The 13,657-nt window shown below is 42.5% G+C and overlaps 1 protein-coding gene across 1 annotated transcript; it reads left to right on the top strand.

The window, feature by feature from the left end:
* The first annotated feature begins 1,950 nt into the window (after positions 1-1,950).
* LOC307252149 (zinc finger protein Aiolos-like) lies at positions 1,951-12,760 on the top strand. The gene is made up of 8 exons (XM_080029732.1): positions 1,951-2,040; positions 2,908-2,972; positions 3,442-3,552; positions 5,714-6,097; positions 7,990-8,157; positions 8,569-8,685; positions 9,572-9,682; positions 11,621-12,760. The coding sequence occupies exons 2-8, from the start codon at positions 2,921-2,923 to the stop codon at positions 12,247-12,249; spliced, it is 1,572 nt and encodes a 523-aa protein (XP_079885858.1). The 5' UTR covers positions 1,951-2,040; positions 2,908-2,920; the 3' UTR covers positions 12,250-12,760.
* Positions 12,761-13,657: the final 897 nt, after the last annotated feature.

Genomic DNA, 13,657 nt, shown 5'->3' with positions numbered 1-13,657 from the left:
TTATTCCTTTTAGTCATACTTCTTTTTCACGCAACACATTAGTGCTGTTCCACTTTAATCAACCCCAAATGCCCAGCGCGTGCACTCACACGTCTGTGCCTTGGGGGTCGAAAACATTGTTCAAACAATGCAAAACTAAAATGTTCTCCCCCAAATACGTCTCTGTGTGTGTTTCAAGTGTCTGTGCATCCCCATACACACACACACACACACACCTCATATCTCTTTCTCTTTTTCTCTATCTTGCCATGGACTGAAGTGGGCAGCTATAAAAAGGCAAATGGACAGTGTAACCCCCCCTCCTCCTCACTGCTGCCCTGCCCCCCACCGGTCCTAAAAAAGCCTCCCACCAGTGGGATTGCAGGATAAGTTTTAACAGCGCTGCAAGCTCTGGGACGGTTTATTATACACGTGTGTGATCATGAAAGAGTCTGTAAATCAGCGTGTTACTTTGTTCTGGTTGCCTGTGTGTGAAGATATGACCTCCACCCGGCCTTCAAAGGTTTTGAATCATGGCTTGTATTGGTCAATCTCTCTTTTTTTCCCTCCTGTGTTTCTTTGCCTCCACTTTGCCATGGAAACCCAGCATGTATTGTAATGCTTTGTGAGTGTGCTTTCTTTTAGCTTTTTTTTCTTGCGGCTGGTAGCTGGTTGCCATAGGCAGGCTAGTGGCAGCAGGCAAGCCTTACAAGGCAGTCCACCCCTCAGGTGGGTGCTACGGAGTGTGTTTTTAGTAACATGGTGCCCACATTCCTCATTGGTCCATGCTGAGTAAATTATCAAAACATTTGGACAAGATTTCATTGGCCTGGATGTTATTAAGCCACTTAATGCAAGTCAAATATCTGTATATCTGGAAAGTTTCAGGGAAATAACTTTAACAAGATGACTAACAATGCAGTCAGTGAGCAGCTCACTGTTCTCCAAGCTCACAAGAGGGCCAGCGACTTCATTATGTGTCATTTATGAGGTGTTTGACTGTGTGTGTGTGTGTGTGTGTGTGTGTGTGTGTGTGTGTGTGTGTGTGTGTGTGTGTGTGTGTGTGTTTTCCATGCAGGACCGTTGCTCTGAAGGGGTAAGCAGTGGTTAACAATGTTTTTTCTGTTGGTGGTTTACCAATGAACTATATATGAGCCTGTGTGTCTTTTATATATTACCCACAATACTTTATTTTCTATTATATACTAATAGAACAAGAGATGTGCATACATGTTTAATCCATTACGATCTGGCCGTCATATGCCTGCATTAGATAGCAGAAGTAGTTACATGACAGGAAATGAGACTAAAATGCAGAAAAATCCTTGAGCACAACCTCTACACCACCAGGCTGCTCCATCATCCAATATAGCTTTTAATATTGTGATGATATTTCGCTGTTTTAGCAATTTCTTTGTATTGACTTCCTGGATTGGTGTGTATTAAAATGTGAGTATAGTTGTAGTAAAACGAAAAATGATAATGACATCATATTGGATTATTTAATGTTCAATTGGACATGCAACCCATCCACATAAAAAGCTCAAAATCTGTTCACAGTGCTACGGTAAAAGTGCTTCTGGTGTCTTAAGTTTTGTATAGGCTTATAATTATATTGAAGGAAAGAGAGAGTATAGTTGGAAAGAAAATAAGCTTTCTAGTTTGGCCACAAGATGGAGTCATAGCTCCTTAAATAAAATAGAAATCTTGAACCATGTGGACCGCCTGAGCTTACATCGAACCCCATTATCAGTTCTTTGTTTTCCCCTCATCAACACAAAGTGTTATAAGCTCAACATGTTTCAGTCGAGTCAAGGAAAGTTTACATTATGGTCATGAGACTTGTACGAGCTAATCTAAATCGTTGGTGTTGCTACTCTCGCTGTATGAGCATGCTTTGCCCTTTGTTGCTCCACCTCGTTCAAAAGTGAGTTCCTGTTCCTTTAAGGGATCTCTCCAAAGTGACGTTGCGTATATTCCATATTCACAGAAAGTCCAGTGGCGGAGTGTGGAATCTCCTACTGCCAGAGTGGTTCTCCTCCGGTGCTGAGCAAGAAGCAGGTAAGACAATTTCATCCTTACTCAAGCCAGACTCTTATCTTCCCACAAAACTAGTAAATAAACAACCAAAAAGTAGCTTGGAATGAATTGTTACCGTGTATGGACGTGAGCTCTCAAAGGAGTTTTGTCCATGTGAAAAAGTTTATTACTGCTGTATTTTTTCCTCTCTGAGATGTTGAGTAGTTACAATGCTTTCTAAATAATGAAAACGTTTCCTCATTTACCATACAGTTTAGATATTTAATCACAGTTTCATCTGTAATGTTTTAAAAAGTATTCATCCTGCATTAAAAATATTCTATTTGTTCAATGGAAAACTCGTACAGCGTGTCTAAAACAGCTTTTAAAAAGCACACAGTTAGTCATTCTATTTTCCTAATTCGTTTTCAAACCGTGGCTACAACTGCCTGGAGTCTCACTGGCTGTAAGCGTGGAAAGGGCTTTTTACACTTGCTCCTATATGCAGAGCTGGCAGCAGGAAGTGCATGTGCAGTGAACATCATCTCTGTTCTCATAAGGCTAAATGTAGTGACAGGGTCGAGCAATCAACCGTGCATTCACTTTTGCTTTTATAAACTTCTAACCACCTGGAACAGTGAGATGCAAAGGTTGCTTCCACTCCTCCACAGTCTTTGTGGAAAAAAAAATCGAGGGAGTAGTGACAAGACCATACAGAAAGCACTTTAGTTTCATGAATGTATGCAACAAACACAATTTTTTAAGGCTAAAAAAAATAGTTTTATCCCTTTATAGTAACATTTACTGATAGACCTAGTTCTGAAAGTGGCACGGGAGGAATCAGACTTGAACCTGGTAAGATCATTCTGGATTCCAGAACTAACCAAATATTGTTAATCCTCTCCGCAGAAATCTTTTGATCATGAACACAGACAAAAATACTGAATTTACCACCCCAGAGGGAAACGGGATGGGTGAGTTTATGATTCCTTGGTGTGTGTGTGTGTGTGTGTGTGTGTGTGTGTGTGTGTGTGTGTGTGTGTGTGTGTGTGTGTGTGTGTGTGTGTGTGTGTGTGTGTGTGTGTGTGTGTGTGTGTACGCATGTGTTTGTACGTGTGTGAATGTGTGTAAGGTGTGTGTGAATGCGTACGTGATCAGGCTGCACACTTTTCTCCTAAGCTGCCCCCATCCTGCCTACCGCACTGCCTGAGTGCACATGACTAGCGTATTGAAAGCTAAAGGGTTATATATACTGTATATATGGAGGGTTTTGTGCAGGCTGCAGTTCATAGCAGACTCATACATACAACAGCGAGATGCACATATACTGTAGTTCTCAGGGATTTTAATATTCAGTTTTTTTCTAACGGGTTGAAGTTCTCTCTGTGAAACAAAAAGTTACAAAAAAGATTTTTACACATATACCATATGTCACTTTCTCAGACGTTTGCAGTGATGTTGCAGAGGTGAAGCCACAGGAGGAGGAAGAAGAGAGGGAGGATAACTCATTCACTGAGAATGGAATGCACTGTGCTCAAGGTGTGACAGATCCACGTACGTTTACACACACACACACACACACACACACACACACACACACACGCTTCACATCTTTGACATCTTTCCATTACGTTGTGCATTTTAGCCATCAAGCTCTTTAGCATCCACATTTGGGTTAGGTGTGAGGGACATGGCTACAACTAAATACCGCTGTTAGGGATAACTATTTCAATTCTAGCAAAGGCACTGAAATAATGTCGTTATTTTTAGTGTGGCCACTGTGCACCTCTGTGTTCATCTTAAGGGTTTAATGATTGCATAGACCAAAGTGCGGTAGAATTTTCTCAACCCATGGGAACGAGTAGGACAGCAAAATGAAATTATCTGAAAAAATGGATTGATGCAAAGTTTCTAAATCCTGCAATGATCAAATATGATGGACAAGCTTTAGGGAAGAACTGCTGATAAGAGTGGAGAGGCATCATGAAGATCTTCGTTGCATCTAGGCGTTACATCTAGTGCAAAGTAATAATCAAATAAATGTCACAATTAGCTTTTAATGGGTTTTCAACACTTGCTTGGACGGAGTAAGAGTACAAGAGGACATGAGTGCTAGGTCACCCCCATTACGCTTTTCTTCCTCCATTTATGATATGATAAAACCCTATCACATTAACATTGTCCTTTTGTTTGTTTACTCTTGTGCTCCTACGTAAAGCGCTTTGAGTGCGAGACAAGCGCTATATAAATTAAATATATTATTATTATTATTATTATTATTATTATTATTATTATTATTATTATTATTATTATTATTATTATTATTATTATTATTATTATTATTAGTATTGTCAGATACAATGGATATCTCTTCTTCTGATAGCTGCGCAGTGTAGAGTCACACCAAGCAGTGAAATGTTGCACATTTTCTAAAACTGTGACCACCTTGTTTCACACATTGACTCTTCACAGGTTATTTTTTTACTCTGCCTCGCTGCCTTCGTCCCTCATTCACCACCTTCAAATAAAAGAACACGCCGTAACAGACATCTCCCCCCTATTTATATGTGCCTGCCACCCATCATCTGCCCCACTGGGTGCTATAGTACTTCCTAAAGCCCTTGTTGTCTGCGTCTGATACGGCAGCCTGCGGTTCACTGCTCTGAGACCCTGGACTCTATATCGAGCCTGTGTGTGCAAAGTTTCCATAGAACCTCTCGTTTAACGCTTTCCACAATACAAGGCGCTGCTCTTCGTGCTCATCAGCAGTCACCGCCATGACCACAGTGTGGTTTAAGGACTGAGCACGCTGTGGGGTTGGTTCACACTTAGCGAAGAGAGGCTAGGTGAGAGGTCCTGCTAAAAAAAAAAAACAGGGCCCCAGGAGTCGGACTCTGCCTAGCTTTCAAAAAAGCAGATGAGGAATTGGTGTGTGTGTGTGTGTGTGTGTGTGTGTGTGTGTGTGTGTGTGTGTGTGTGTGTGTGTGTGTGTGTGTGTGTGTGTGTGTGTGTGTGTGTGTGTGTGTGTGTGCGTGTGTGTCGCTCTCCTGCCCTGGTTCTAGTTTTTCTGTGTATTCAGAGGAAATGCCTTGGCCTTATCTGAAGCACACATCTTCTCAATCTCTTTGAGACACTATACGCTACATTGGCCCAAATGAAGCTACACCACAGTTTGGAGATGTGTCTGTACTAATATCACCCTGTCAGCTATAAATACAAATGTAGAAGTCAAATTGTGACAGCGTTTCACATTTCTGGTTGGTGTGGAGTCTCTTCATGATTACTTGCCGGCCCTATTTGGAACAACTGTTGCACATGTACTATAAGGGCTTACTATCTTTTCAAAAGAATTTAGATACCAGTTCCTGAACACTACTTTTTTCCATAGCAATTTTATGAAATCCGTCCTAAACAATCATATAACACATTATGGCACACCATGCATGCTGCATGCTTATTGGCTCACTGATGTCGATGAGATTCACTTTGGTATGTTACGCCATTTTTGGTATTTAACGACACTTCGATACTCGATGGTGTAGAGGCATTTCAGTCTGTGCCAAAAAAGTATCATACTTCAATACCAAGCCCTATGTACTATACATCACTCCATATCTCTGTAAAACATTGCCCTTTTTATGACATTTCAGCCACTGTATGTGCATTTACGTCACATTTCCCCTCAAAATCTATTATATTCCTCCAATTTGCTTAGGTGCCATAAAGAGGGAGGCAGAGGAGCAGGAGGAGCAGTTGCCCCTGGCGGAGAGAGAGATTGTGCCTAAAGAGGAAGCAGAGGAGGCCAGTGAGGAGGACGGCATGGAGGAAGGCTTTGACATGGATGAAGAGGAGGAGGAGGAGGAGGAGAGGGAGGGAGAGGGGGATGAAGAGGGAGATTCCCTCAGCGAGCCACAGGACCTGTCTCTGGTGGACTACTCTCGTTACGAGTCAGGCGCCCACGCAGCAGCAGAGGAGACAGAGGGGGTGTATGGAGCCGCGGCCCCCCGCATGCAGCCCACAGGCAAGCTCAACTGTGACATCTGTGGCCTGTCCTGCGTCAGCATCAACGTACTGCTGGTGCACAAGCGCAGCCACACGGGTAAGCACAGGAACACAAGCCCCAAAACACCTGACCTCAAACACAACCCGCTTGCACAATCTACCACTCTTGTCGATAGCCTTGACTAGGTCACGACTAGGTTTGATAAGAGTGACTACGATTTAAGAACGTTTGACTCTGCATCATAGGTGACGCACTTGTCCTATAGCCAGGACTGTGGCAACAACAGAGGGTTGTGAAATATCCTTCCTATTGTTGTTCAAATATAAAGCACAATGCAATAGCTTTGTGATGTGGTAGCAGTAACAGATAGGTCAACATATCTTAGTACATGCACAATTGTTATTTTGCCCTCAGTTCCTCTAATCAGTAACTCATGTCCATGTTTCATAGGGTTAAGTGTTAAATGAAGTGCTTAGAGCAGAGGTACAGAATGCAATATAATTTTCATCCTTTGCACATGAAGCGCACGTTTTCTGTCATGGGCAGCTGATTGTCTTTCCCCATCAGAGCGGATCCTTAAACAGTCTAAAAAATAATCTAAAAATAAAGCTATCATTGGTATTAAAATGTCCTAAATCAATTTTTCAAAAGATGATTTCTAACTTGTAATTTAAAATAGTTTAGGGAAGCGTCTTGCATCACCATCACACAGGTGAGGATAGAGGAACTGTCAACATTCATATTTTAGCAGTGTATGCGCTGTCCATGCCGTCTCTGTTCCCTGGACGACACAGGGAAGTGCAAATTCAATGAAAATAGTTTTTTCGACTCAAATTTTGCGGCATGGCTTAAACCAGTACCGGTACTGTAAAATGAAGCACCCTGTATTTGGTGCAAGAAGTGTTTCAAACCCGGCCTGATAGGAATCAAGGAGGAGTCCTACGCACACAGTGAGCCAGCTGATGAGAACACTCGCCGTTCCACCCTGATCTCGAAAATGATAATGAAAATTTACAATAGAAATAAACAGCAGAATGTGATTCAATAAAGTCACTTGTGATATTGGTACCTCTGGGTGATTTTAAATGAAAAATGATTGTTATTGTATTGTATTCTGAATAACATGAACTACTATAAAAAAATACCAAATGTAAGTCATGTTTTATGTTAGAATAAACATTTGGTTAAAATTGTCCCTAACTGTACAATTGTACAGTTTTGGTTATTGTCAATCTAAAGTGTAATCCCAGTGGTATACAAACACTCTTAAATCTTGCCTTCAGTTGAAGGATCCCAGCAAATGTAGTTATATTTGTTAGTGTGAAGAAATGTTAACTTGTTGTCGGCCTCATCTGCACACATCATATATTGCCAAAATGATCAAAGCCTGTGAAAAAAACGGGTTCTACAATTAAATCTTTCTGACTGTCTCATTCCTTCCATCAATCTCCAGTGTGATTCACAGTGCGGTTTTACTACCAAAACATACATTATCATAGAGTTGAATTGTAGAATTATCCCGCCTTCAGATGGAACTTGTGCGGCTGCGTTTTTTTCGACATGGGAAGGCTAGTGCACAATATGCTTGGCATTTGTGTGGTCTGAGTTGTGAGAACTTTGTTTCTAGGTTTCCTTATTTGGATGTCGCCTTGTTCCCTTTTCGAAGATGGTGCATGATTCTGTCTATAACTTGGAGCAGAAAAGAGTTGACAATTAAAGTTGATCACAAAAAATTACATATATATATATATATATATATATATATATATATATATATATATATATATTTATTTATTTTTTTAAACATTGTCGTTATCACAACATCAATGTGTTGTTCAACAGTAATCTACAGACGAACCAATCAACCCAACGCAGTGGATCTACAGCAACTGGTCAATGACAGTAATTCAACTTTGTGAAAAGCAAACTTTTTAGTTCAAATTTTCCAAAATGTTTTTAATTGCGTGTGTTGTTTTTCTCTCCCTAAGGTGAGAGGCCGTTCCATTGCACCCAGTGCGGGGCCTCCTTCACCCAGAAGGGAAACCTGCTGCGCCACATCAAACTGCACTCTGGGGAGAAGCCTTTCAAATGCCCCATGTGCAGCTACGCCTGCCGCAGACGAGACGCTCTGAGCGGCCACCTGCGCACCCATTCTGGTACCAGCCAGCCACACACACACACTCACTCACACGTGAAGCTAAATTGCACTGATACTGTATGCACCTGTGTACAGTGTCATGTTGGTTGGGTTTCTCACTCCTTTATGACGGTTTCTCACCCCCTTTGAAGAGAGACAACACATACGGTCTGCTAAACTCTGCATGGCTCTTCCAGTAACACCCTGCCATGCACTCTCACACGGTTTCACATATGGCACCTCACTCGTTTTACCTCTGGAAACTTACTCACTCACTTTCGGTTCACGTGTGTTACCTGCAGACACGCCGCACTGTCTCCAATATGCCTATATCATCAGTTTTGTGTGAAACCACTCAAGGAAATAATACTCATTGTGCCATGTTGATGTTTGAACGTGTTACTGATTGACTGAAACTCTTGTATCGCAGTAGAGAAGCCCTTCAAGTGCAACCACTGCAGTCGCAGCTACAAGCAGCGCAGCTCCCTAGAAGAGCACAGAGAGAGGTGCCATGTGTACATTCAGAGCAAAGGTCCTGTCGAGAGAGGTGAGCACAATGTACACTCACTTCATCATCAACATCTTCACAGACACACACTTCAGACTTACATATGTAACCCGTTGTGTAATCAGGCCACTGCACAGTCTACACTCTACACAAACACATGTATAAACACACACGCAGTGGGCGATTAAAGCCGTTATTGCGAACAGATCCTGTTTTTATAGCCTCATTAAATGATTGGTCTTTATGGCTGTTAGACCATCATTACAGCTAAATAGGTTGTGGCAGCTGTGGTGTGGCAGGCTGAGCGTTATGACAACCGCTTCTCATGTCTGCAGCGGCAAAGGGGAAGCCAATTATGTAGGGCAAAATGTTTCAGCCCAGCCACTCAACACACACACACACACGCACACACACAAACACGCACACATGCACACACGCACACATGCACACACACACTCAATGCCTATCTACCTCACCCCCCCCCCCCTTAAAAAAAGGCCTTTACGTATTGAGAGGACAGTTGCAACACACAGACAATGCTGTGTTTTCTGTGGTTCTCCGAATGTCATAAGTTTTATGCCTGATAGTGCCGTAGCGGTGAGGAAGTACATCCTCATCCTGTGGTCTCTCTCCTGCACTTGATGAGGTAAAAAAGCACCAGGAAGTGAGGTCAAAGGAGCGAAGTAACACTCAAATATTTAGTATTTGAGTGTTACTCTGCTTCTAGCAGCTGGTGTCTTTTGCAAGTTTTTTCTTTTTTTTTTTTCACTTTATAACCTCTGAAGCTCTGACAGGTGGACAGTTGCAGCTGAAGTGCACTCCCTTTACTGGTGGTACCGCTTGATAGAGAAGGTCTTTATTTCCTCATTACACTCTCTCTCTCTCTCTCTCTCTCTCTGTCTCTCTCTCTTGCTCTCTCAACCAGAGGACGGCCAGACGTCTAGGAGTCAGATGGGCACGGAGCGCGCTCTGCTGCTCGACAGGCTCGCCAGCAACGTAGCCAAACGGAAGAGCTCAATGCCACAGAAGTTCACCGGTAAGAGCAGGCGGGACTCACACGCATGCTGATTGGTTGATTAGAGACATTGAACTCTAGATACATTTTAAATCAGCTGAAAGCATTACTTTATGTAAAAGATTGTGAAAACCCTTTTTTTGATTTGATTGACATGCTTAAGGTCTGCAGTCACTACAGTCAAAAACATTGTTTTTTATCATGTTATTAATTGCATGAGCTCATCTTTTGACACTAATATGTTATAATAATGAATTAAAGAGTTTAACTCTAGCTTTATCTAACATTTAGAAATGTTTTTCTTTAAATATATTTAAATATATGCATAATTTGTTAGATATTGCAACATTTGCATATGTATTTAAACGTTTCTGAAAAACGTGAAATACAAAAATAACTGTTTTAATAGTGAAGTAAGTAATCAACTGGCAAAGTTTCATGATGATGATATCTATAGGTAAGGAATTGTACCTTATTCACCTGCAGTATCTCACCTTAATTACTTAATTGATACTTTATATGTTTGCATCTGTTAATGACCACTTGTTTACTGACTTCTTTATTTTATAACTAAAGCGCCAATGCCTTTTTACATATGCTGCTGTCTTTTTAAAATCTTGACATCATTTGGGCTTTTTGCTGTCCATTCACAATACGGACTTTGTTTTGTACGTTTTTGTCTATTGTTTTAGCGTCTTAAGCTGCTTCTTTGTCCGTCTGTTTTGTCTCTGCTGCCCTCCATCTCTTGCCAAACAGGAATTTGAGGGCAGAGCACCTGCTGCCTCATACCTGCACACACCAGAGAGTGGTCTCCACTGGCCTAAATGCTCTGCTACAATTGTGTCATCGGTGGGTATCGGTAACCATGCATGCTTAAATAGATGGAGATATTTAAAAAGAGACGCATGCAATCGAAACTTCTCAGTTTAAGTACTCACGTTGTTTGTTTTGATTGGAACTCGGATCATTTGAGTGAAATGATCAAAAAGATATCAGTTTCAGTAAATGACTGTCTTTATGGGCGTATACACACATGATTTTGACATAGCTGGCGCTTACTTTTTCTGGTTAAGGCTTTCACAATTCAGCTCCAAGTTGCTTGCAAAACAAGGGTGTATTTGGCAACCAAAAAACACTCCTACATCTCTATCAGGTTGACAAATGAAGTGAGATCTTTCAATATGACAACCACAGGGGGGGAAAGAGAAGTAATGTCTGCAACCGCAGGGAGAGAGAGAGAGAGAGAGAGAGAGAGAGAACAGGCGGGAGGCGAGAAACGTGAGCAGGTGCCTCTCTGTCTACAGTTCTGTGATGCAGCTGCACTGGAGGCCTCTGTCTGCTTCCTCTGTCCCCTTATGCCTATAAGCTCAGCTACAGCTAGAAGTGCTTTTGTCCTGTAAACCTGGCATGTTCAGCTTTACTCTGTAGGGTTCCACATTTTTCAACAACAAAGTGAGGACCCCTTACAGTCTTCTTAAGGATCTCTATTAGATGGTTTGCCATCTGTAAGCAATAACTGCTTTAACTGCTGCTTGCTGCCTGGGGTATGTCTCTGGCCTTTCTGTTGGATCAAGCATGTGAAACGTCCTCCTGCTGAGTCTTAAAGGTGGAGTCACCGATTTTGCAGAATTCTTGTTGTCAAAATCCATTTTTGTTCAAATCTGTGAATATCTCCTCGCGATCCACTACCTGTGTGTGCAGTGTTAGTAAACAGCCTAGGCTCCGTAAACCGACATGTTGCTAGCTATGGTGGGCCTTCGTTATTTACATAACCTTTGTTTACATCCCAGTTTACAGAACCTAGGCTGTGTATTAACACCAGATTTCATCCAGGGCACTAACAGTATGGACAGAGAGCAGATCGTGAGGAGCTATTGATTTAAACGTAAAAAAGTGATATTGACAATAAACAATAGAACCACCTTCTCAGTTCTCTTTCTTCTCGTGTTGCCGGTCTAGGCGACAACGGCGTCTGCCTGGACCTGAGCTTTAACAGGGAGCTGGTCCACCGAACTGACGTCAACGAGCCAGTGGGAGGCTCCCCGGGGCCAGACGCCCACCACCACCAGCAGCAAAAAGCCATGGACAGTGAGCCAGCGTCCTCCCACAGGCCTTACCCCATACCGTTAAGTCGCAACGACATCGGCCACACCAACGGCCACAAGATGAGCATGCCTCTCCTGGGCCTCCACCACAGCGCCCAGCCTCCCCTCAGCATGGACTCCTTCCACACCGACAGCTCCCAGATGACCCAGCCCGTCATGTACAGCTTAGGGCACCTGCTAGGGGGGCTCAACCACCAGAACGGCATTCACCCACACGCCCAGCCCATCCCTCTGTCGCCCCTGGAGGCTTTACGGGTGGTGCGGGCCGACGGAGAGGCGGGTGGTGGTGCCGTGCCCGGGGCGGTGTACCCCTGTGGCCACTGCAGGGTGCTCTTCTTAGACTACGTCATGTTCACAATACACATGGGCTGCCACGGCTTCCGGGACCCGCTCGAATGCAACGTGTGCGGCCACCGCAGTCGGGACCGTTACGAGTTCTCTTCCCACATAGCCCGGGGCGAGCACCGCCTAGAGCTCAAGTAGCTCTCATTCATGCAGACGTTTGCGCTTACACACACACACAGACATGCTTAGACAGATAACATTGTTAAGCGCACACACAGATTTACTCATATAAGTAGCTGGTGGTATCTGAAATGAAAGCATGAAGTAGCAGCTATCTCTGTCTCTCTATCTGTGTGTGTGTGTGTGTGTGTGTGTGTGTGTGTGTGTGTGTGTGTGTGTGTGTGTGTGTGTGTGTGTGAGTAAGAGAGAGAGATTGAGAGAGACGTTATAAGACTGTGAGGGGTGTCAGTGAGTGTTCTTAGTCATACTGTCCTCATCTAAAAAGATGTAAAGTGTTTATGCGGGAGTTAACCTTCCATCCTTTTCATATCCAGTTGTACTTAATGATGGATGCTGTAGCTGCTGTTAAATATCATATAGCTGTACACCATATATATATCTATCTATATATATATATAGATATATATATATTCAAATGTACAACAAAGTAGCAAACATGAATGCATTGACTGTGTATCTGCTTTTGGTTTCTTTCTGTTACCTGTGTAAAGATGTACAAATTAAAGAAAAGTATTTTTTTCTTCATCAAACACAAAGCTGCACCTTGTTGAGAGAAGTTCGGCTTCTCTGAAAAACACTTGCCAATTCAAAGACTGCAGACAAGAAGAAAAAAAATCCTATTATCTAAAAGGTCACATGACTCCTTTTAGGCTGTGGTTTTGAGAGTGCACTTGACTGCTTCAAAGGACAGCGCTCATTCACTCTGCACCATGTGTTGGTTTGTCACTCCTGAATATTATTCTCATTTAGCAAACCCCCCCAACTCCCCACAAGTCAGAAATGGCTCACAGTTTTTGCAGCGAGAATTTCACACACGAGAATAGAGGTATAAGCGGCGCTTAGAATATACAATGAACAGAAAGACAGAGGTAACGGGGCTGTAAATAAAAGTTGGGGTAGGTCTAAATGAACGTAAGCCGCTGATATGTCTAAAAGAATGCCAAAGCTGATATTTTAGATTGACAAGAGAAAAGAGGGTGGCATCCATCTGCTGGCTGAAGTGCACGGCATGACAGTCAATTAGTCTTTTGATGTGTTTTCCATTGGGTAACAAAGTGGTTTATAAACTTTCCAGGACCCACTGGGGGCCCACACAAAGTGTGCAGGGGCTCACACACTCAATAGATTCATTGTGTAATTATTATTCCTTTAAAGCTATACCGCGTAACTTTTTCATAAAAATAAATGTTGGTTAAAGGCCTACTTCACCAGTGGGAATATGAAGGTGCATTGAACTCTGAGATCCTATGTAGTATAAATGTGCAAACATTTTAGAAATTGGTTCATCCTAGCCTGAGAAAAGACAGAAAGAGTGTTTTATGTGTTTTGCCCAGTTGTGACATCACAGTGACATCACAACTGGGCA

This window comes from Ammodytes marinus, assembly GCF_949987685.1.
Source record: "Ammodytes marinus genome assembly, chromosome: 6".
NCBI lineage: Eukaryota > Metazoa > Chordata > Actinopteri > Uranoscopiformes > Ammodytidae > Ammodytes > Ammodytes marinus.
Note: the sequence above shows the minus strand (reverse complement) of the source record. Positions and strands in the feature narration are given on the sequence as shown.